At 41.0% G+C, this 24,197-nt stretch overlaps 1 protein-coding gene across 1 annotated transcript in view; it reads left to right on the top strand.

Moving 5' to 3' along the window:
* The window catches only part of LOC115289620 (protein POLR1D-like), a 54,917-nt gene that overhangs the window by 19,262 nt on the left and 11,458 nt on the right, over positions 1-24,197 (top strand). Inside the window, exon 2 of the mRNA XM_029936913.1 lies at positions 14,091-14,165. Coding sequence (XP_029792773.1) covers positions 14,091-14,165 — 75 coding nt within the window. The remainder of the gene's footprint in view (positions 1-14,090; positions 14,166-24,197) is intronic.

The raw sequence follows: 24,197 nt of genomic DNA, 5'->3' as shown, positions 1-24,197 counted from the left end.
ACTCACACACACACACACACACACACACACACACACACGCCGGCCCCGCCATCACTAGGTATCGGGTGCTCAGTGCAATTCATAAGCTAGGAACACCCTCCTCGCGTTGTGACCTGCATCCTCGAAAGAAAGGAAACCGTTGACTATGCGGACATCAGTGGGTGGCACCACTGTTGACTCTGAAGCAGAACCTGCTTTCACGTGCAGGAAGGATTTGAGCTGCAGAAGTAGTTGGAACAGAAAAGACACATGAACTTGCCACGAAAGCAGTGGATTGTCCCATAAGAGGATACTGTTCCCGGTAGTTCGGAGCGTGTTTTTCCGATCGTCCTAGGGTTTCCTAGCATGGTTCTGCAGGTTCTCAGGACTTAGTGTATACCAGGCATGGGCATGAGTGGAGGCTGATTAGCACCTGCAATGCAAATCCTATTGCTTGTATATATGTAAACGTGCAAGTTTGTATAGAGCATGCAAGAAGTTTGATACTGATTCATTATTTTAGTATTTTACAGGAAAATTTTAAAACATCCAAAATGTTTTAATTTTTATATTTAAGGTAATTCACCCTTTGGCAAATATGTTAAAATTTTACCCACATTAAATGCAGTTATATATATATATTTGTAATAGATTATTAGAACATAATAGAATCTAACTTATGTTCATAGAACATAATTTATAGATAAATCTTGATTTTAACAGTATAGTAGTGAGTCTGCTAAAATCAAGGCAAGAAAATACATTTTATAATATGAATACATAGTATATGAATTATATCTTTATTTCTGTATTCAGCCAAATATCACCAGCTCATAAACAGAAGTATCAAGGTGTGCAATAGGTTAATAGCGTCATCATAGTTTGCTTTCAGTCATTTAAAAAAAATAGCTTTTCACATGTTTTTTTATTCTTATAATGAAAGTTATGTTTATCTTAGGAGGAATGAATATATTTTATTTAATGATTTTTAGCTTATTTGAGAACTTGTAACTATTTAGAAGTGTGGTCTGTGGGACTCTGTCCCTGAGTGGACCTCAGAGAAAGGAGTGGTAACATCTGTTGACAGGGAGCAAACAGGCAGATCAGGGAAGTCTTGCAGAGAAGGTCACATGTGATCTGAATGTCTGGTGACAAGGATATGGCTGGAGTGTGGAGCAGTTCTGACAGAGAGCATGGGCTGAGCAGAGCTGTACCCTACGTGTGATGGCAGAAAGGCTGGCTGTCTGGGGCACGTGATGTCTGGTGAGGCCGTGCGGAGGCAGTTCAGTACCTTCCACCCCCCCCCGCCCCTCCTCCGCACCGCGACATCCCCCACCACGACATCTCAGGATCCCAGTGTTAGTGTGCTCAGACTCCAACACTGAGGACTTTTATTTCAAAGCGCAATTAGCATCCCCACGAAGAGATGGAGTTTAGAGAATGTTAACAGGCAAATGAAATGGGCTTTACCGGGTTCGCATAATGATGCAAAAAGAATGATACCAGAAGGGAAACAAAGGTCATTTATCTCTGATAGCACACAAAGGGAAAGGTGTTTTCTAGATGTGAAAGCTTGCTGAGATTTTCAAGCAGCCCTAGAGGAGGAAAGAGTTCCATCCTGATGGGGAAAATTGCAGCTGTGCCTCATTCTAACCACTGTTCCTGCACGTTCAGTTCTTGGCTGCGGATTCCCACTCTGACCTGATCCATGATGCCACCCAGGCAGTGGCACTTGGGCGCTCCTGTCCACATCGGGCCGCCGCAGGAGATGGCCCAAGGATCCCACGGCCATCAGTTCCTTTCATCACACTTCTTGGCCCTGTGACACGTGATCTCACTGTTTTGTCTTCACCGTCCTGGTCTCGCCTCTTCCTTTCCCTGTCCTCTCCTCCTCCTTGCATTGTCCTGTCCTGTCTCACTTACACCCAGAACCCATTGTTTCCCCAGAACTAATTAAGTACCTACCATGTGCCAGACATAGGGAAAACTAGGGTGAAAAAGACAATTTCCTGACCTCTAGGAGTTTAGTCAAGCAAAAAGCACCTCTCCTAGATCTGGTGCTTCTCATCAGAACACTCTGATCCAAATAAAATACTTTCTCCTCATAGCAACCTTGTGGGGTTCTGATTGTCAAAAAGCAATGCACATCTTTGATTTTTCCAATATTTCTTGAAATACCACTTTCTTATTTTTTGGTCCATGTTGGCATGAAATCAAATTTCATTAATCCTGCAGTCAAATTCATGTTCCTCCATTGACCTCTGGTATTTAATTGGCATAAATTTTTAAAAATTAAGCAGCTTTTCTCATAATGCTCCCTGTTATGTTATAAATAAAGATATATTGAGGCTCCTTCCTCAATTCCCCTAAGTAATCCAGTATTTATTTCTAATGTACACATACAGATGTTTGATATACAGTCCCTTATATAAGCCTCTACAGGGAAGGGCCTTGATCACTGAATCATCTTACAGAGCATGTACGTGATAGAAGTTGACCACATTTAACAGCATCTGCAGAATTAGCTTCCTGTGCCTCCATCTTTTATCTATAAATAATTCTTCTATTTCCTGAATGACCTCAGTGTTCCTATTGAGTTTTATCTTCAAAAACCTTCTCTACATTTGGAATCCTCTTCTCTTTCTTTATAGCTGATAGGTGAACTCAGACAATGTGATGTTTTCTGAGACTACACGAGTTTGGCCTGAATGTCTTCATCTATATCTGTAATCAAATCACTGACTAATACAGAACCCACAGCTTTTCCTATGGCATCTGCCAATCCGCATGGTCACTCCTCTAACTGCTAATTACTGCTGACTGATTATGAGTCTGTAGGCAGCTGTTTGCAGATGTCCAGCACTGATCCGAATCATCTGCCTCTATTTTTTATCAGAACGTTCTGTGGCATGACATCAAATCCTTACTGAAGATCAAGTAAATTGTTCCATTTCTCTCTTCAAAATGATCACCTCCTGGGAAGACATTGAGATTGCTATGGTCACATTTCTTTTACATTTTACCCAGGACCCTGATGTATGTGGACCAGTGGGGCACGAACTGGGAGCCATTCACACTGATAATTCGCTGGGCCTGTCAGGTGCTCTCTAGTCAACAGCAGCCAATGCCATTGCCAGTTTTCTAAATCCGTGTGTTTCTCATACAGTCATGCTTGTTTAAACAGCGCTTCAGGGCACTTTTTACATGACTTCATTGCCCTTTTTGAACCCCTTTCCCTATCTGTCACATGACAGCTACTGTATAGTTAGTTGATCAAAGGTAATGTTTTTGTTGTTAATCATTTTTATTGGACTACAGTTGTATGTACAGAAAAGTGCACAAATCATAACTGTACAGCTTGATAAATAGTCATAAAGTGAATGCACCTCAATCACGAAACAGAACATTCACCACCAAAGAAAGCACCTCATACTCTTCCAAGCCTTGTGTGGCTAAAGAAGCTGCCTCATGAACTAATCACCTCCTGATACCATCACACTGGGAATCAGGGATCAAACTACGAACTTGAGGGAACACACACGTTTAGTCTGCTGCACATTCCTTCAGCATTTCTCAAGACATAGTATATGCAGATCCATAGGCCTTTCTCTGTCTTTTTTGAACAGTTGATGTTTAGCTTTTCTGATTTTATTCCTTTAAAGATCTCATTTTCTTACATTTTTATCTAATTTGCCTTTCAATTTCTTTTTTTTTTAATTTTTTAATGTTTTATTTTTGAGAGAGAGACAGAGTATGAGCAGGGGAGGTGCAGAGAGAGAGGAAGACAGAATGTGAAGCAGGCTTCAGGCTCTGAGTTGTCAGCACAGAACCCAAAGTGGGGCTTTAACTGTTGAACCATGAGATCATGATCTGAGCCGAGGTCGGAGGCTTAACCCACTGAGCCACCCTGGTGCCCCTCAGTTTCTTTTTTTTTTCCTATTTATTTTTGAGGGTAGGAGAGGAGCAGAGAGAGAGAGGGAGATAGAGGATCCAAAGAGGGCTCTGCATGAATGGCAGAGGGACCAATGACATGGGGCTCGAACTCCCAAATTGTGAGATCATGACCTGAGTCAGAATTGGACACTTAACCTACTGAGCCACCCAGGCGCCCCAATGCCCCTCAATTTCTATTTGTTTCATTTCAGTTGTCTTGGTTTTCTTGCTACCCTTTGTATATACTGATAGAGTTAACTCTTGGTTGATTTATGTATGTAAAAAGAAGCATAGACCCAGATAACTCCTAAGTAATTTGTTGACTTTGGGCTTTAAGATGATTTTTCACTAGATTTGCACTCCCACTCGGATTTTACTAAAGCTGCTATTATCATCAGTTTACATTCCTTAAGCATGTACCAGCTGGCTAATGGAATGAATAGGCAGGCCCTGGGAAGCTAAGCTGGGATGCAAAACTGGGTGTAGATGATACACACGTGGATTGTTGAAAATTGGTTTTCATTTGTTCCCGTGCCCAGAAAACTGTCTGCATAATGAGCAGCCTTTCTTGGACTTCTTGTTCGCAGTGAATTTTATATTCTAATATAATGAATTTGATTTACAAAGATAACTTGAAGATGTTAGGCATCTAAGTATAAAAATGACCCGGAATGAAATTTATGTCTGAGTAAGTATTTACTCGCTCAGCGTCTATGTACTTAGTTCTTCCGTATTCTCCTGCTCTCTGCTTTTCCTATAATTTAATGCAACTTACACTTCTATTGCATCATCGCATTAAATAACGATCTTGCTTCCTGAGGTTGATGTTTCATAATCTTTGGTAATTTAAGGCTCTGTGATAATATGCGGCAGAAGCTGGCTCTGCCATTTCCTAAGCAGAATCTAAGGAATCTGCTGAATCCTTTCCTGATTCGTTAGCATGAGTCCCAGGAAGAACTCGAGGCTATAGGAAGTAGTGAGGAAAACCACCTGACTTTCTAGTCTTTCCCCCTTAAGTTTGAAGATGATGTTGGTACTTCAAGGCCACACACTTGATTGCTAGGAATTGTTCTTTTCCTGTTTAGAAGGAAAGCCCCCCCGGCAGGAGACTTGGGGTGGGAGGTAGCACATGCTCCACATTCTTAGGGCAAAATAGTGCTCGGTCTTCCTTCCTCCACTTCCGCCTCTGCGGTTTTCCCAGGGAGTGCAGGGTGGGGGCAGCCCTGGTAGGCTGACCCCTCCCCTGTTACTGTATTTTTTGCCTTTAGTGATAAAGAGAAAAACGACTTTCTTGGGGCCTTGCTGTGCAAGTTTGTGGCCCCACTTGGGCCACAGGACAGGAAGATCAGACAATGTGTAGCCTTAAGCATGCGTAAGGGTCAAGGGTCCTTTTGTTTGTCCCTTTCTTCCCCCTCCCCCTCTCCATTCCTTCACCTCACCCCCCTCCATCCCCCTCCCCCTCTCTATTCCCTCTCCCCCTCCCCTCCCTTCTGTCTTCCCCTTTCTCTTTCCCTCTACCCTCCTTCCCACCTCTGCCCTTTCTGCCTTCCCTCCTTCCCTCCACTTATCTCTCCTCTCCCCCTCCCCTATCCCTGTCCCGCTGTCTGGTTCTTCCCCACCTCCAGAATCACTAGCAGTGCTGTCCTGGGCAAGTTAGGTAGTGTGCCACTTTCCTCACCTGCAGACTCGTAGCTGTAACTATGTTGTGTTCAGATAGGACAGCACTTTGCCAAAGTAAGGCTCCTTGCCAACGTTAGTCGTTGTTAACACCAAGTACAGACACGAAGCGTGGCTACACCCCAGCCCTGGCAGTGGGGTCCTGCCTGCATGCTTGCTGGGGACCCAAGTACAGCCCACAGGGAATTCCTTCTACCCCAGCAGCTTTCACAGATGGACACCCGCTGTTCTCTTTGATAGCGGCTGTAAATCGGATCTCTGAAATTGTGGCAGGTAAAAGTTAATGACAGAGCTGGAAATGGTTTACATGAAATCAAAACTAGAAAAATCAATGTCCAGCCCTTGAACGTGCCTAGACTCTGCCCTTGGGACCGCTGCAAGGTTCTGGGCTGAGTATTGTTTTCAGAACAGGTATAGCATTTCAGCCATAACAGGACACAAATAGGCTTTTGCAGGTTGGTCCAGAAGAGCCAGGTGGACATGTTAACATGGGTTTTACGGGAAAATGCACCCTCGTTTATTTGTGACAAGACATGCTGTGTGTTCCTAATTGGGGAACTGCCCAAACAGGCTTTTTCCCGGAAGAGTTTTAACTTTCTGTTGTCAGAAGAGAGCACACACGGATGGGTCTGAGATGGGTCTAAGTATGTTGGATTATTGGCTTTTATTTAGAAACTGCTACACTTGGGTTGCCAGGCCTCCAACTTCCGCTCAGGTCATGATCTGGAAATTTGAGAGTCCCAGCACCTCTCTGCTGTCAGTGTGGAGCTGCTTGGGATCCTCTGTCTTCCAGGCTCTCTGCCTATCCTGTGTTCCTTCTCTCTCAAAAATAAATATGTAAATATATATATAATATGTTATATATGTATATAAAATATACATAATATATATACTACATAATACTACAAAATTATATTTAAAAATAAATCTTTATTTTTTAATTTATAGTTTTTTGTCAAGTTGATTTCCATATAACACCCAGGGCTCATCCCCACAGGTGTCATCCTCCATGCCCATCACCCCCCATCCTCCTTCCCCTTCAGCCCTCAGTTTGTTTTCAGTATTCAAGAGTCTCTCCTCCCTCCCTCTCCCTAACTCTTTTCCCCCCCTTCCCCTCCCCATGATCCTCTGTTAAGTTTCTCCTGTTCCACTTATGAGTGAAAACATATGGTATCTGTCCTTCCCAACCTGACTTATTTCGCTTAGGATGACACCCTCGAGTTCCATCCATGTTGCTATGAATGGCCAGATTTCATTCTTTCTCATCGCCATGTAATATTCCATTTTATATATAAACCACATCTTCTTAATCCATTCATCAGTTGATGTACATTTTAGGCTCTTTCTGTGATTTGGCTTTTGTGAAAGTGCTGCTATGAACATTGGGGTACCTGTGTCCCTATGCATCAGCACTTCTATATCTGTTGGTTAAATCCCCAGCAGTGCTATTTTTGGGTCATAGGGGAGTTCTATTGTTAATATTTTGAGGAACCTCCACATTGTTTTTCAGAGTGGCTGTACCAGTTTACATTCCCACCAACAGTGTAGGAGGGTGGCCATTTCTCCACATTCTCATCAGCATCTATAGTCCCTTGAGTATTTTTGCATCTGTATTCACTAAGGATATTGGCCTGTAGTTCTCTTTTTTGTTTGGGTCTCTATCTGGTTTGGGAATCAAAGTGATGCTGGCTTTGTAGAATGAGTCCAGAAGTTTTCCTTTTGTTTCTATTTTTTGGAATAGCTTGAGAAGAATGGGTATTAACTCTTATTCTTTGGGAAATTTTTGATAACTAATTCAATTTCTTCACTGGTTATAGGTCTGTTCAGATTTTCTATCTCTTCCCATTTGAATTTTGGTAGTGCATGTGTGTTTAGGAACTTGTCCATTTCTTCTAGGTTGTCCAGTTTATTGGCATATAATTTTTCATAGTTTTCCCTGATGATTACATGTATTTCTGAGGGATTGGTTGTAATGATCCATTTTCTTTCATGATTGTGTCTCTTTGGCTCTTTCTGAGGAGCCTGGCTAGAGGTTTATCAATTTTGTTTATTTTTTCAAAAAACCAACTCTTGGTTTCATTGATCTGTTCAACTGTTTTTTGGATTCTATATTGTTTATTTCTGTCCTAATTTATATTACTTCTCTTCTTCTGCTGGGTTTGGGGTGCTCTTGCTGCTCCCCTTCTAGTTCCTTTAGGTGCTCTGTTAGATTTTGAATTTGTGCTTTTCCTAGTTTGTTGAAATAGGCCTGGATTGCAATATACTTTCCTCTTAGGACTGCCTTTGCTGCGTCCCAGAGAGCTTGGATTGTTGCATTTTTGTTTTCATTTGTTTCCACATGTTTTTTAATTTCTTCTGTAATTGCCTGATTGGCCCAGTCATTCTTTAGTAGAGTGGTTTTTAACCTCTATGTTTTTTTAGGTTTTCCAGACTTTTTCCTGTGATTGATTTCAAATTTCATAGCATTGTGATCTGAAAGTGTGTATGGTATGATCTCAATTCACTTATATTTATGAAGGGCTGTTTTATGACCCAGTGGGTGTTCTATCTTGGAGAATGTGCCATGCACACTCGAGAAGAAAGTGAATTTCTTAGCCTCAGGATGTAGAGTTCTAAATATATCTATCAATTCCATCTGTTCCAATGTGTCGTTCAAGTCCATTGTTTGTTTAGTGATTTACTGTCTGGTTGATCTATCTATTGCTGTAAGTGGAGAATTAAAATTCCCTGCAATTAGCACATTCTTATCAATAAAATTGTTTCTGTTCATGATTGTTTTATGTATTTAGGTGCTCCCAAATTTGGCACATAGATGTTTATAATTGTTAGCTCTTCCTGATGGAGAGACCATGTAATTATTATATAAGGTCCTTCTTCATCTTTTGTTACTGCCTTTACTTTAAAGTCCAGTTTGTCCGATATAAGTATGGCTATTCTGGCTTTCTTTTGACTTCCAGTCACATGAAAGATATTTCTCCAGATATTTCTCCATCCCCTTACTTTCAATCTGAAGGTGTCTTCAGATCTAAAATGAGTCTCTGGTAGACAGCAAATAGATGGATTTTGTTTTTTTTATCCATTCTGCTACCCTGTGTTGTTTGATTGGAGCATTCAGTCCATTGATATTCAGTGTTCTTATTGAAAAATATGGGTTTAGATTCATTGTGTTCTCTGAAGGGTTCATGCTTGTAGTGGTGTCTCTGGTACCTTGCGTTCCTTGCAACATTTCCCTCATAGAGTCCCTCTTAGGATTTCTTGTAGGGCTGGTTTGGTGGGGATGAATTCTCTCAATTTTTATTTATTTGGGAAAACCTTTATCTGTCTTTCTATTTTGAATGGCAGGCTTGCTAGATAAAGGATTCTTGGCTGCATATTTTTCCTGTTCATCACATTGAAGATTTCCTGCCATTCTCTTCTGGCCTGCCAAGTTTCAGTAGATAGGTCTGTAACCACTCTTGATAGGTTTCCCTTTGTATGTTAGGCGCCTTTTATCCCTAGCTGCTTTCAGAATTCTCTCTTTATCCTTATATTTTGCCAGTTTCACTATGATGTGTCGTGCCAAAGGTCGATTCAAGTTACATCTGAGGGGAGTTCTCTGTGCCTCTTGGGTTTCAGTGTCTATTTCCTTCCCCAGATTGGGGAAGTTCTTGGCTATAATTTAATCAAGCATCCCTTCAGGACCCTTTTCTCTTTCATCTTCTTCAGGAATTCCTATGATATGGATATTGTTCTGTTTGATTGTATCACTCAGGTCTCAAATTCTCCTTTCGTGCTCCTGGATCAATTTATCTCTCTTTTTCTCAGCTTCTTCTTTTTCTATAACCATGTCTTCTAATTCATCTGTTCTCCTCTCTGCCTCTTCAATCCATGCAGTGGCAGCCTCCATTTTATTACGCACCTCATTTATAGCACTTTTTAACTAGTCACAGCTATTTTGAAGGTCCCTAGTCATTGTATCAATAGCTTCTCTGATGACTTCCATGCTCTTTTCAAGCCCAGTGATTAATTTTATGATAGTTGTTCTAAGTTCTTGCTCAGTTATGTTGCTTATATCTGTTTTGAGCAGTTCTGTGGCTATGACTTCTTCCTGGAATATTTTTGGAGGAGAGTTCTTCCGTTTCGTCATTTTGGCTAACCTGTTTCTTGTCTGTTTTAAAAGCTCATTATGCACTCTGCACCTGTTAGTACTGCTGTATTAAAGGAGGCTCATTGACTGTCCAGAACCTGTCTGTTCCAGAAGTGTTCTTTTAGTGGTGTCTCTCGGTTTCTCTTGTGCCTTTGGTTATTTTATTTCCCTGCTCAGTGATATTTGGGGCTCCCCTACCGTGTGTACTTTGGCTTGTTTCTCGAGGTAGCTCTGAAAAGGAAAACAGACAAACACATAGGGAACAAAAGCATGCAAACACACAGACAAATCATCAAGCAAGCAAACCAAAAAGGGAAAGGAAAAAAAAGAAAAGAGGATAAAAAAGGGGAGGACAAAAACAACAAAAGACAAAAAAAGTGTAAAAACCAGCGGAGTGGAGAGATAAGAAGGAGATAAGGGAAAATATATCTGATTAGCAAGAATTGATCTAATCACAGCAATGCATCAATATGGGGAGAGAGGAGGAGAAAAGGTAGGTCTGGTGGGCTGCTCTCCCAGGCCTCACCTTGGTGGTTGTGGGGAGAAGAATGGTGGTGCCCCAATCCCTTCTTGAACCAAGTGTCACCAGCCACTCTTTTGGGTCCAATCTCCCTGTGCCATGGGTGGGCCAAGCTGTATTTTCCAAGCCCCATGTTGTTTCCAAATGCTAGTCCATGCAGTTTAATGCTACCGCCCGAGATGAGATGTACTCCTGCAGGCAGGCAGCTTCCTAGCCGGGATGGAGTAGGGGGAATCGGGGAGCAGGGGGAGTCTCCTGACTCCACCTGGAATCTGCACATGCCAAGCCCAAGGAAAACGCGCCAGCTAAAGGGGACAGATCTCTCTCCCCTCGCCCAGCGGTCATATATGGGATGATAGGATCCGTCTCCTTCCTGGGCCGAGGTTTTTCTCTTCTCTAGAGGCAGCTCTATGAGCATTGTTAATCTCTCCGCTGCTTTGTGTGCTCTCCCTAGCTCTGTGCTGGGGTGGGGGTCGGGGCACTTTCTCCCCTCTGAGTCTCCAGGTCCTGGCTCATTTTTATTTCCCCAGTTCACACTTCACTGAGGCACCTGTGAGGCCGTCTTCTTTGTGGACTCTGTGTGTTTTCCTCCCACTCTTGCAGATCAGAATATCATGGCTTCACTTGGCTTCTCAGTTTGATAGATGGGGGCGGGCAAAGATTACAGAGCTCCCTACTTCTTGGCCATCTTGCCCCTCCTCCCTAAAAAATCCATAATAGAGCCATGGCAGGCAAGGAGCAGAGCTGACTCCAAACCCTAAAAATAAAAGAAAGTACCGCACTTACTTACTGATGGGAAGGGGAGGAGGTGTATTTGGAATATTTTTACCTTTTCACCTTTTATCTTACATATATGAAGATGAAAAAGGATCTTTGGAGCTAGATAGGATACATTTTTCATGAAATACTAGATGAGACAAAGCCCTCAGATCACATCAATAGGATGTATTATTATTATTACTATTATTATAAAGAGATGGAAGAAAGAATGTATAGGGGTCAAGGGCAGGCCACTTTGGCATAAAGATTATCTCAAGTTAAAAGTAATCAAATCAAGGGCAGGTCAAGTTGGACCACTTTGGCATAAAGATTATCTCAAGTTAAAAGTAATCAAAACCCAGCAGACCCAGGAAAAGCTCCCCCTCAACTGCCTAAATCTGAAAAACCTGGAAAGGAGAGCCTGTATCAGGAAGAGAGCTATTAGCAGAGATTCCCCTTTATCGGAGAAACTGATCTGCATCATAAGTCAACCTTGTTTTTCCAAACTTGGCTCTTCCATGATCCTCAGGCCCTACCCCTCTCATATAAGCTTTACATTGCCTCATGGTCTTCGAAATTTCATGTCTCTGTGGATTTCCCTTATGTGTGCTCTTCACTTTTTTTTCCCGTTAATCTGTCTCATGTCAATCTGATTCCAAGTCCAGCTAGGAGGACCATAGGCCTTCCTCCCTGACAGACGGTATGTGGTAGGTAATCAGATGCACTTACTGTTTAGTGATGCCGTGAGTCTAGGCTGTGACACACAGTCCCACTGTGCGAGGCCAGGGGGGTGATGGTGCACACGTTGGTCAGTGTTTTCTTCTTCACGGACCCGCTCAAGTGGGCTCTCAAGAATGGAGCCAAAAGTGTTGAGCTGCTGACTTAACTGGAAAGGAATTAAAAAAAAAAATCTATTAATGGGAGTTTATTTAAAAATGTGTCAATTATACAAAAATAGATATGTTTGTTGAAGATCAAGAGGGTAGCACAATAGTGGCAGCACAATAAGAGAGACATGGAGATAAACGCCAGGATAAACAGATTTTTTTTTAAAGGGTTGAAATGGATTTTTTTGGTGGGTGGAGAAGGATGATTAAGTCTTCAAATAATACTTGGTTTTCTAAGCTATATGCATGCTTTGCTCAAATAATCATAAAATATTCACAGAATATTAACATCATTTGAGGAGTATGTAAATATTACCTATAATAGTACTATAATAGCATAATTAAATGTTTTTATACAGAATCAGTGTATAATGACCAGTTTCAAAATGTTGTGATTAGATGTATAGTTCTGTCTTTGAACTATTCTCTGTATTCAACTTTATACCTTTCTTTTCCTTAACTTTACTGTTTATATATTGTAAATAATATTAAAGTCAGAGATAATTGTTTTCCTATTTTTCTACCCATAGCATTTTGTACATTATCTTAAGAGTAATGTCTCAGGATGAATAGACACTTGACCAAAGAAGAATTAAGGTGGCTAACAGACACATGAAACAATGCTGAACTTCGCTCATCATCAGGGAAATACAAATCAAAACCACAATGAGATACCACCTCACACCAATCAGAATGGCTAAAATTAATAACTTGGGAAACAACAGATGCTGGCAAGGATGTGGAGAAACGTGAACCCTCTTGCACTGTTGGTGGAAATGCAAACTGGTGCAACTACTCTGGAAAACAGCATGGAGGTTCCTCAAAAAGTTAAAAATAGAACTACCATATGACCCAGCAATACCACTGCTAGGAATTTATCCAAGGAATACAGGAATGCTGATTCATAAGGGCACATGTACCCAATGTTTATAGCAATACTTTCAACAATACCAAATTATGGAAAGACTCCATATGCCCATCAACCTGATAAATAAAGATGTAGTATATATATGTGTGTGTGTGTGTGTGTGTGTGTGTGTGTGTACACACAATGGAATACTAATGGGCAGTGAGAAAGAATCAGATCCTGCCATTTGCAACAATGTGGATGGAACTGGAGGGTATTATGCCAAATGAAATAAGTCAGAGAAAGATATCATATGTTTTCACTCATATGTGGGACATGAGAAACTTAACAGAAGACCATGGGGGGGGAGAAGGGGAAAAATAATTACAAACAGAGAGGGAGAGAGGCAAACCATAAGACACTCTTAAATATAGAGAACAAATTGAGAGTTGAGGATGGGGGTGGGAGAGAGGGGAAAAGGGGTGATGGGCATGGAGGAGAGCACTTGTTGGGATGAGCACGGGTGTTGTAAATGATGTATCACAGCAATCTACTCCCAAAGCCAAGAGCACACTGTATACACTGTATGTTAGCCAACTTGACAATAAATTATATATATACAATTAATATATAATTAAATAAAAAGAGTAATGTCTCAATATGATTGATAAGTACATTTTCTGGGTTTTTTTTTTTTAATTCTTGCTTAAAAGTACACAAATAATACAGATTCACTCTAGAAAGAATAGAAAATACAGAAAAGCAAACAAAAAAAGTTACAATCACCCAGAAACTCACCTTACTATGTTGATAACATGCCTCCAAATATTTTCCTGTGTACTATATACATGCAAAGAAATTTGAAATAAAGATTATCCAATGTATACCATGTACCCATTTTCCTAGGTTAAGTAGAGTTTTCAGGTAGGCAGGTATGTATTATTTTGAAGGCTATTTGTCATGTTGCCAAATTGTCCGAAAGAAATGTTCTATCAGTTTCGGTGCCCATTGGTAGAACAATGAGTAGTCATTTCTCTACTCTCTTCCTAACCAATGGGCAGAAACATATTTGTCAGAGTTGGATTCATTAGTATTTCTTAGAATCAGAGTGCATTTGAACATTTTAAATATGGATACAGCTTGTCATTTTGTCTTTCATTTTCAGTGTTTTCCCCCTTCATATAAAATGTTTCTTTTTAATTGTTGTATGCTCAAAACTATCAACCATGTTTTTTTTTTAATTAACAAAAACTTCTCCCCCCATTTTGAAATGTTAAGTTTCAAATCACATATGTTGAATAAACTGTTCTTTAAGAATCTAGTGGGGTGACTACCTCTCAAATTTATTTTTCTCCCTATCAGGAAAGCAATCGAAGAATTGCTTAAAGAGGCAAAACGTGGGAAAACGAGAGCAGAAACGATGGGACCTATGGGTTGGTAAGTTATTGAATAATATTCCTTAAAACGAAACAATATTAAAGAGGAAGTCTTAGCTGGAGATGTGGATACGTAAATCTGTAGCAGGTGGAACGTAAAACTGTGGCTCTAAAAGAAATCACCTGGAGGCGAGCCGGAGAGTGGGCGCCCTGTTGAGGGCCAGCTCAGGGGGCTCTGCGACCCTGAGGAAGAGGGCTGGGGGTCTGCGGGAGAGTGTCTGCGAAGGCTGGTCGTCCCTTTAGCTCACACGGCCCTGGTGGATATGCAGACACCAGCGCCCAAAGGCACCGGGCGAGAGTGATGTAATATGCGTGTTCAGTGTTTAAGGACCTCTGTTTTTGTTTTGTTTTTTAGTTCATTTTCATTGAAGAGAGAGCGAGCAGGGGAAGGGCAGAGAGAGAGGGAGACAGAATCCAAGCCGGGCTCGGCAGAGCCCAGTCCCTCGAATTGAACCCTGAGATCATGACCTGAGGTGAAATCAAAGAGTCTGACTAATGATGCTTAACCTACTGAGCCACCCAGGCGCCCTCAGATCTCTGTTTTAATAGCTCTTGGCAAATTGAAATTTAGTTTTAAAATTCTACTTGTACATATTTCGATTATGTGACAGTTCAGCTATGTAGAACTTAAGTTTACCTTTGCAGTTTCTGTACAAAATAGAGTTTTAAAACTTCAAGTTTAGAAACAAAAGAGGAATTTACCCTTAAGAATTTAATCCTAAGCGTTTTTTAAGCTTCACTTTAGCAATAACATAGGCATTCATGTGTTAAATATGCTGATTTTAGATCTTTTATCTACAAGTTAAAATCCACAACAATGGAGGATTGTGAGTGATTAAACAGAGTAGAATATAAAAATGAAGTAGGAATAGAAGCTAGGCTTCATTCTGTAGATTTGACTCTTAGAACCGTGCACGTCATTTACATAAAATGTAAAACAAAGTTAAATAAAGGGAAAAAGTCAGTCCTTAAAAATCAAGCAAAATAAAACAGTAGACCTAAAAATCCATTTGGTGAATGACTTAGCCGCACACAAAGCAACTACGTTACGTGATCTGAAATTTGACTATATTTTGGAAAGAACTACCAGGAAATCCTAAATTGTTTTCAGTCATCACATTGTCGATCATATGATGTTATTCTGAAAAATATTATATAACGGGATAAAGCAAATATTTATTTGCTCTAAATACCAAGATATCCGGCGTCAAAGGGATACAAATATAAACTCAAAGTAAAAACCTATAATCCTAAATTTGAATTGGAAATATCAGTACAAAGCCAGGCTATATTTTCTCCTTAAAAAAAAAGAGAAAGAGAGAGAAAAGCTGTTTCTAGCTCTGTTCATGGGAAAGTGCTAGAAATGATGACCACCCATTCAGAAGTGCCGAGTGCCCCAGGCACCCAGATGTGGCCTATCAAGACTATTTCTCTCACTGAAGAAGACAAGATCCTTCAAGAAATAACTGACTGCAGATCTGAAGCAGCGTCTGGAGTTCACCAAGCTGCAAGTTAGAGGTCGCAGTCACCAAGACGGCCCTCACTTTTTTTTTTTTAATGTTTTCTTTATTTTTGAGAGAGGGAAAGACAGTGGAGGGGGAGGGTCTTAGAGAGAGGGAAACACAGAATCAAACACAGGCTCCAGGCTCTGAGCTAGCTGTCAGCACAGAGCCCAACACACGTCTCAAACTCACAAACTGTGAGATCATGGCCTGAGCCAAAGTCAGATGCGTAACCGACTGAGCCACCCAGGCGCTCCAAGACTGCCCTCACTTCTTACACCAACTGCAAATTCAGGGAATTCACAAAAATACCCTCAGCTTCCTTAAAGCACCGATGAATTCATACAATTCACAGAAAACTATGATACTCATAGTTATAGTTTATTACAGGGGAAAAAGGATATAGATGAAAATCAGCCAAACTAAGAGGCATAACGGGTATTGTCTGAGAGGGTTCCAAACATGGAGCTTCTGTTACCCTCTCCCCATGGAGTCACGACATATTATCTACCAGCATCAAGGTGTGACCATGGGAAGCTCACCCAGGCCTCGGTGTTCAAAGTTTTTATTGGGATTTGAATACTTAGGCATGATTGGCTGCTCATGCCATTGGCCGCAGTCTCCAGGTTAACCAAGACCCCATGACCCAAAGCTGCCACACTAAATCACATGGTTGGGGTTTTGGGGCCTGGCCAGCTTGCACTCTAAGTGCATTAGGCATGGCTTGCCCCATCCTAAGATCCACGCTTGTCATGCCAGAAAGCAAAGAAACTGTCGAAGACTACTGTAGAGATGGCCGAAAGACTGAGGAAACAACTTGAAAGGCCTCCCACCAGAGGGGATAATTTGATCACCAAGAAGAAAAAAGCTATAATGACTGAGATACCTAAAATATACAAGGTCATCATGAAAATCACAAGAAATTTAGTGGTCCCTTTTGGAGAATGCTGTGGAACCAAATCATTACTCGTAAAATTGTCAGATAGAGAGGGAGAATAAAACATTTATCCTGTTCCCTGCACAGACTGTACCAAATCAGTGATGAAAGAAAACATCCTTGGGGAACTGCAACTATTAAATGTAAAAAGGACATTATAGGGCACCTGGGTGGCTCAGTCGGTTTAGCAACTGACTCTTGATTTCGGCTCAGGTCATGATCCCACGGTTGGTGAGTTGGAGCCCCACATGGGGCTCCACACTGTAACCATGCTTGGGATTCTTTCTTCTATCCCTTTCTCTCTGCCCCTCCTGTACATTATCTCTGTCTCTCAGCATAAATAAACTTAAAAAAAAGTTTTTTTAATATAAAAGGACACTCGAATAAGATCACCATTTGAATTCTTAGCAACTCAGTAAGGAAACAAACAATCCAATTTAAACATAGACAAAAGATTTGAACAAACACATCATTAAAAATGATATAGGGTTGGCCAATCAGCAGACGATTAGATGCTCACATCATTAGTTACCAGGAAAATGCAAGTTAAAACCTCAGTTACTTACCACCTCTATCTATGCATGCACTAAAATATCCAAAATAAAAATAAGTAAAGGCTTACAGTACCAAATAAAGATGAGAATGTAGAACACGTAGAACACCTAGAAGGCTCACACACTGTTGGCAGAAATGTAAAATTGTACAACCCTTTTGAAAAGCAGCTGGCAGTTTCTTATAAATACTCACCATAGAGAATTCTTCTACCCAGTTAGCGGAGAATTGAAAACTTAAGTACATACACAAATCTGCTTAGTATTGTTCGTGGCGCTTTAATTCATGACAGCCCCAAACTGGAAACCACTGAGAGGCCCCTGGGTGGCTCAGTCGGTAAAGCATCCGACTTCGGCTCAAGTTGTGATCTCACGGTTCATGAGTTTGAGCCCCACATAGGGCTCTGCTGACAGCTCAGAGCCTTGTTTGAGCCTTCTTCAGATTCTGTGTCTCCCTCTCTCTCTGTCCTTCCTTCCCCTGCTCACATTCTGTTGCTCAAAAATGAATTAACATTAAAAAAATTATTTTAAAAACTGGAAATAACCAAGATGTCCATTAACTAAGGAAAGGGTAAACAAATTGTGATTCGAGCCACACCCCCAGCACTACTCAATAATAAAGAAGAACAGAAACACACATAGCACGGGTGAGTCCGAGGAGCATTCTACCAAGTGAAAGAAGCCAGACACAAAGCTATACACAGTGTAAGATCCCATCTATGTGGCATTCTATAAAACCCAGAGTGATAGGGACAGAAAACAGGTCAACTGGTTGCCACATCATGGGGACAGAAGGAAGGGACTAACTACAGAATTTTGTAGGTGACAGAAACGTTCTACATCTTGATTGACTTAGTACATTTGTCAAAACTCTAACAATGTCTGCTTAAAAGGATACATTTTATTCTGTAGGAATTCTATCTCGTAAACTGGATTTTACAATAAAAGGAATGCCATCTTTTGCAATCCCTAAGGACACACTGGACCTAGGCAAAGGTCACTGGCCACTAAACTGACCAGATAAGGACTTGCTGGGGACCATTCTGGGACAGGTGAGGTGGACCACACCTGAACTCACGAACCCGTCCTCATGCTGAGAAGAGATGGCGGTGGGAAGACCAGGCTGCCACTTAGGAGACAGTCTTGTGGAAAAGACTGAACCCAAATCTGATCACATCTCCAGTTAGAACTACTAGTTTGCAGAAAATACAGAGGCCATAGGAACACGTTAAGTGACTCTATAGGAATAAAATCACAAACATCCAATATGCGGGACGCTACAAGACAAACAGCCCAATTCCTGTAACAAATGAATTGCAGAGAAAAGGAGGGGAATCCTATGAATTAATAGGTTTGAAACACATTAAATAAAATGTATACCTTGTTTGGATCCTTATCCAAACTAACTTTATTATAGAAAGACATTTATGGGACACCTGGGTGGCTCAGTTGGTTAAGCATCCAACTTCAGCTCAGGTCATGATCTCACGGACCATGGGTTCGAGCCCTGCATTGGGCTCTGTGCTGACAGCTCAGAGCCTGGAGCCTGCTTCGGATTCTGTGTCTCCCTCTCTTTCTGTCCCTCATCCCCTTGTACTCTGTCTCTGTCTCTCAAAAATAAATAAACATTAAAAAAAAAACTTAAAAATTTTTAAAAAAGACATTTATGAAATAGTTGGGATATTTGATGATATTGAGGAATTAATATTGATTTTTCTAGGTGTGATAATGGCTTTGCTGTTACTTCATTTTTCAAAAGCTATTATCTTTTAGAAATTCATTCTGATGTATTCATGGATGAACTGATACAAAAATGGAAATAACTGAGTCAATCTGATGTAATATATGTAATCATCTTAGAGTCAGTAAAATACCCACTTCCTGGAAGGATAGTTAGACAGACTTGGCGAGATAAAATATATGGAAATATTCTGCCTGGTGCCTGGCGTGGTTCCTGGCATCAGCAGTCCTTAGTTCTGCTCTTATCTTTTCCAGCTCTCTGCCCTTCCCAGAGATAAAGGTGCCTCTACTAATATGAGTCAGGTTCAGACAAACTTTTGTAGGGGCGGGCCACTTTGGTGTTCACTGTAAGGCAGAACTGGAATCCGGCTGACTGTAGGCACTGTCCAGTCTTACACCCTGTGTGCAAGAATCTACACGCAGCGAGATGATGAATTCAGACGGCGTGACAAACGGGTATGAGACCATCACTTAGGGCTCTTGCTATGTGAGGAGTGTTCAAGGGCACCAGGCTGCTCTCCAAACAAAAGTCATCTATCCTAACCAGCTTTTGGCCACTTACTGGCTGAGTAGAACTTTCTGATAGTGAAAGAACTAGCTTATCAGCGTCAGCTCTGTTTCCTCTGGAGAGAGGCCCCACGTGCTCGGCCATCTTGACGTTGGTGGGAGTATGGACGTGTTCACTGGGTATTGTACCCGTTAGGCCTGCAGTTCCACAAAGTTATCAAGGACCCACATTCCTTCAGTTTTCTAAATCTTCAGACAGTAGAGTGTGATTCTTTTCCACATGGTCTAATATAGGAGTAGCCCTTCAGTCCACTTCATTTCAATTAGAAAGGATGGAGAAAGAAGGCATGCTCCCCGTCCCTTTAAGGACACTGCCCAGAGTTGTGTACACCATTTCTGCACATACTCCACTGGCCGGAATTCCGTTCCGTGCCTTCACCCAGCCACCAGGTCAGGAATTCAGTCTTTGTTTTGTTCCAGGTAGTCCAGTGCCAGATTAATATCTGGGGTTCTCTTACTACAGAAAAAGAGGAAAAATGGATAGTTGGGGACAACTGACAGCCTCTTCCCATGAAGGAGGCAGAAGCATGTTAAAGGGAGTAAAAGGTGGCAGGCTGGGGCGCCTTGGTGGCTCAGTCGGTTAAGCGTCTGACTCCGGCTCAGGTCATGATACCATGGTTTGTGGGTTCGAGCCCCACATCGGGCTCCTCACTGATGGTGCTTGCTCTCTCTCCCTCTCTCTCAGCCCCTCCTCTGCTCATGCTTTCTCTCTCTCTCTCATAAATAAAGAAATCTTTAAAAAATAAAAATAAAAAAGATGGCAGGCAAAGCAAAAGATTCCAGATTTGTAAGAGGTGGATCCTGGGAGAACAGGACTTGAAACTTCTAAGTTCCCATTAGTCTACAGGACAAGACTTCTTGCTGACATTTCTGTTTTTCTCAGTTGTCTTACAATGGTGATCCTCAGACTTTTCGGCTTTAGGGTCCTTTTATGCTCTTAGGAAGTACTGAGGACCCCAAAAAACTTGTTCTATGTGGATTATATCTATCAGTATTTACTGTATTTGAAATTTAAATTAAGCAACTTAAAAGGATTTATGAATTCATTAAAAAATAATAAGCCCATTGCATGGTAAAAGGAAATAATAATGCCTTTTATAAAAATAACTATATTATTTGTGGAAAAAATATTGAGTTAGAGTGATATTGTTTAGTATTTTTGCAAGCCTCCCTCATATCTGACTTATAAAAGATACCTGGAAGTTCATGTCTGCTTCTAGAATCTACTGTTCTGCTTGAAGTGTTTGAAGAAAATCCAACCTCACACAAATACACATTTGGAAAAGGAAGAAGTATTTCGGTAGCCCTTCTAGAAAATTATGGTATTCTTTAATCCTTCATCAGAATTTTGCAAGTAATCTCCGCAAATAGCAATTTCCTAACATTCTTTTTCATAATGTAGAGTTTTCATATTCTGTTATAAGGAAATCTCTTGGTCTACCTTGCACTTTAACTGGATCTTCTCCTCATACATGATTCTGTAACACTGGTCATCTCAAAAATGTTGGTTCACGAGTCATCTTCTAATATTGACACATTATATAATACTTAAAAAAATATATTTATAAATATCACCACCGGTCTCCTCAGAAGAGTCTTTTAAATGCTGGGAACTTATCAAGGTTACAGTTTTCCAAATGTCTAACTTCCTTTTCCTTGGAAACTCCAGTTTTATCATTGGCGGTGAATACTGTGAGTGATTTCCCTTGACTGGACAGGCTCCCTCCACCTGAATAACCAGCTAATTCACTTGCAACTCAGACATTCACACAGGTTCTTTTCCTGGAGGAAGCTTCTGGTCCAACACAGCCTGACAGATATGGACTGTGAGAAAGGTTTGGCTGAAGGACAGCAGTGACTTGCTTCTGTCCCTGCTGCTGGAACAGAGAACATCTTTCCCATCATGTTCATCCTCAGAGAACACTTGGTTTACCATCTGTTTAAAGTGTGTGCACATGTGTGTAAACAAAAACTTCTAACCACTAATGCGGTGGTTCCCAAACTCATCAACACATTTGAAATCATCTGGGAAGCTTCCCAAATTACTCATGTCTTTGTCCCACCACCAAAAATTAATAGTTTGGGGATGGTCTGAGCCCAAGGGTTTTAAAAACGGACCCAGGTGATTCTAAAGTGCACACAAACTTGAAAACCACTATACCAATCCCTGTTTGTTAAAAAGAATGAAACCAACCTGCTCTGTAGAATTCACCCCTCTCCCATGGGCACTTGCATAGCCAGACGTCCAGCGTGGGGATCCCAAGTTCCGTCCCTGTCAAGCAGACCTTCTTGGACAAATCTTAAAGGAATAGACAATTTGTTACTTACTAGTGGGCCATGGTTTGTTTTTGTAAGCATCTAGAAGACCTTTATATTTTTTTTATTTTTAAGTTTTATTTTTGTTATTTAATACACAGTGCAATATTGACTGCAGAAGTGGAATTCAATGATTCTTCACTTACATACAATACCCAGTGCCCATCACAGCAAGTGCTCTTCTTTTTTTTATATATATAGTTAATTACCAAGTTGGTTTCCATGTAATACCCAGTACTCTTCCCCACAAGTGCCCCTCTCTATGACTATCACCCCCTGTCTCTTCCCCACTCCCTCTTCAGGCCTCAGTTTTTGCTCAGCATTCACAAGTTTCTCATGATTTGTCTCACTCCCTCTCCCCAACTCTTTTCCCTTTCTTTCCCATTCCCATGGTCTCCTATTAGGTTTCTCCTGTTAGACCTATGAGTGACAACATATGGCATCTGTCCTTCTCTGCCTGATTTATTTCACTTAGCATGACCCCCTCTAGGTCCATCCATTTTGCTACAAATGGCCAGATTTCATTTTTTCTCATTGCCATGTAGTACTCCATTGTATATATAAACCACATCTTCTTGATCCACTCATCAGGTGATGGACATTTAGGCTCTTTCCCTGATTTGGCTATTGTTGACAGTGCTGCTATGAACATTGGGGTATGTGTGCCCCTATGGATCAGCAATTCTGTATCCCTTGGGTAGATCCCCAGCAGTGATATTGCTGGGTCATAGGGGAGTTCTATGGATAGTTTTTTGAGGAACCTCCATACTGTTTTCCAGAGCAGCTGCACCAGTTTACATTCCCACCAACAGTGTAGGAGGATGGCTGTTTCTCCACATCCTCACCAGCATCTATAGTCTCTTGATTTGTTCATTTTAGCCACTCTGACTGGCGTGAGGTGGTATCTCAGTGTGGTTTTGATTTGTATTTCCCTGATGCTGAGCATCGTTTCATGTGTCTATTGGCCATCTGGATGTCCTTTTTGGAGAAGTGTCTGTTCAAGTCTTCTGCCCATTTCTTCACTGGATTATTCATTTTTCCAGTATAGAGTTTGATGAGTTCCTTGTAGATTTTGGATACTAGCCCTTTATCTGATATGCCATTTGCCACTATCTTTTCCCATTCTGTTGATTGCCTATAAGTTTTTTTGATTGTTTCCTTTGTAGTGCAGAAGCTTTTTATCTTGATGGGGTCCCAATAGTTCATTTTTGCTCTTGATTCCCTGGCTTTTGGGGATGTGTTGAGGAGGAAACTGCTGCAATTGAGGTCAAGGAGGCTATTACCTGCTTTCTCCTCTAGGATTTTGATGGTTTCCTATCTTACATTCAGGTCCTTATCCATTTTGAGTTTATTTTTGTGAATGGTAAAACAGTGGTCCAGTTTCATTCTTTTGCATGTTGCTGTTCAATTCTTCTAGGACTATCTGTAAAGAGGCTGTCTTTTTTCCATTGGATACCTCTTCCTGCTTTGTCAAAGATTAATTGGTCATACACTTGTGGGTCCAGTTCTGGGCTCTCTATTCTATTCCATTGGTCTATGTGTCTGTTTTTGTTCTAATACCATACTGTCTTGATGATGACAGCTTTGTAGTAGAGGCTAAAGTCTGGGATTGTGATGCCTCCCGTTTTGTTTTTCTTCTTCAATATTACTTTGGCTATTTGGGGTTTTTTGTGGTTCCATATGAATTTTAAGATAATTTCTCTAGCTTTGAGAAGAATGCTGGTGCAATTTTGATGGGGACTGCATTGAATGTGCAGATTGCTTTAGGTAATAATGACATTTTAACAATGTTTATTCTTCCGATCCATGAGCATGTAATGTTTTTCCATTTCTTTGTGTCTTCAATTTCTTTCATAAGCTTTCTATAGTTTTCATCATACAGGTCTTTTACATCTTTGGTTAGGTTTATTCCTAGGTATTTTATGGTTTTTCGAACAAGTGTCCTTCTTAAGACCCATCTAGCCCACATCCCACCCACCTCCCCCCATCAACCCTTAGTTTGTTCTCTGTCATTAAGAGTCTCTTGTGGTTTGTTTCCTTTTCTTCCCCCACCCTCTTCCCATATGTTCATCTGTTTTGTTTTGGTTTCTTATAATGTTTATTTATTTATTTTGGGGGAAAGAGCATGCATGAGCAGGGGAGGTGCAGAGAAAGGGAAAGAGAGAATTCCAAGTAGGCTCCATGCTGTCTGTGCAGAGTCTGATATGGGGCTCAAAGCCACAAACAGTGGGATCATGACCTGAGCTGAAACTAAGAGTTGGGCATTTAACCAACCAAGCCACCCAGTTGCTCCTCATCTGTTTTCTTTCTTAAATTACACATATGAGTGAAACCATACGTTTGTCTTCCTCTGATTGACTTAATTTCACTTAGCATAATACATTATAACTCCATCTACATCATTATAAATGGCAAGATTT

Source organism: Suricata suricatta, chromosome 4 (assembly GCF_006229205.1).
Source record: "Suricata suricatta isolate VVHF042 chromosome 4, meerkat_22Aug2017_6uvM2_HiC, whole genome shotgun sequence".
Lineage (NCBI taxonomy): Eukaryota > Metazoa > Chordata > Mammalia > Carnivora > Herpestidae > Suricata > Suricata suricatta.
Note: the sequence above shows the minus strand (reverse complement) of the source record. Positions and strands in the feature narration are given on the sequence as shown.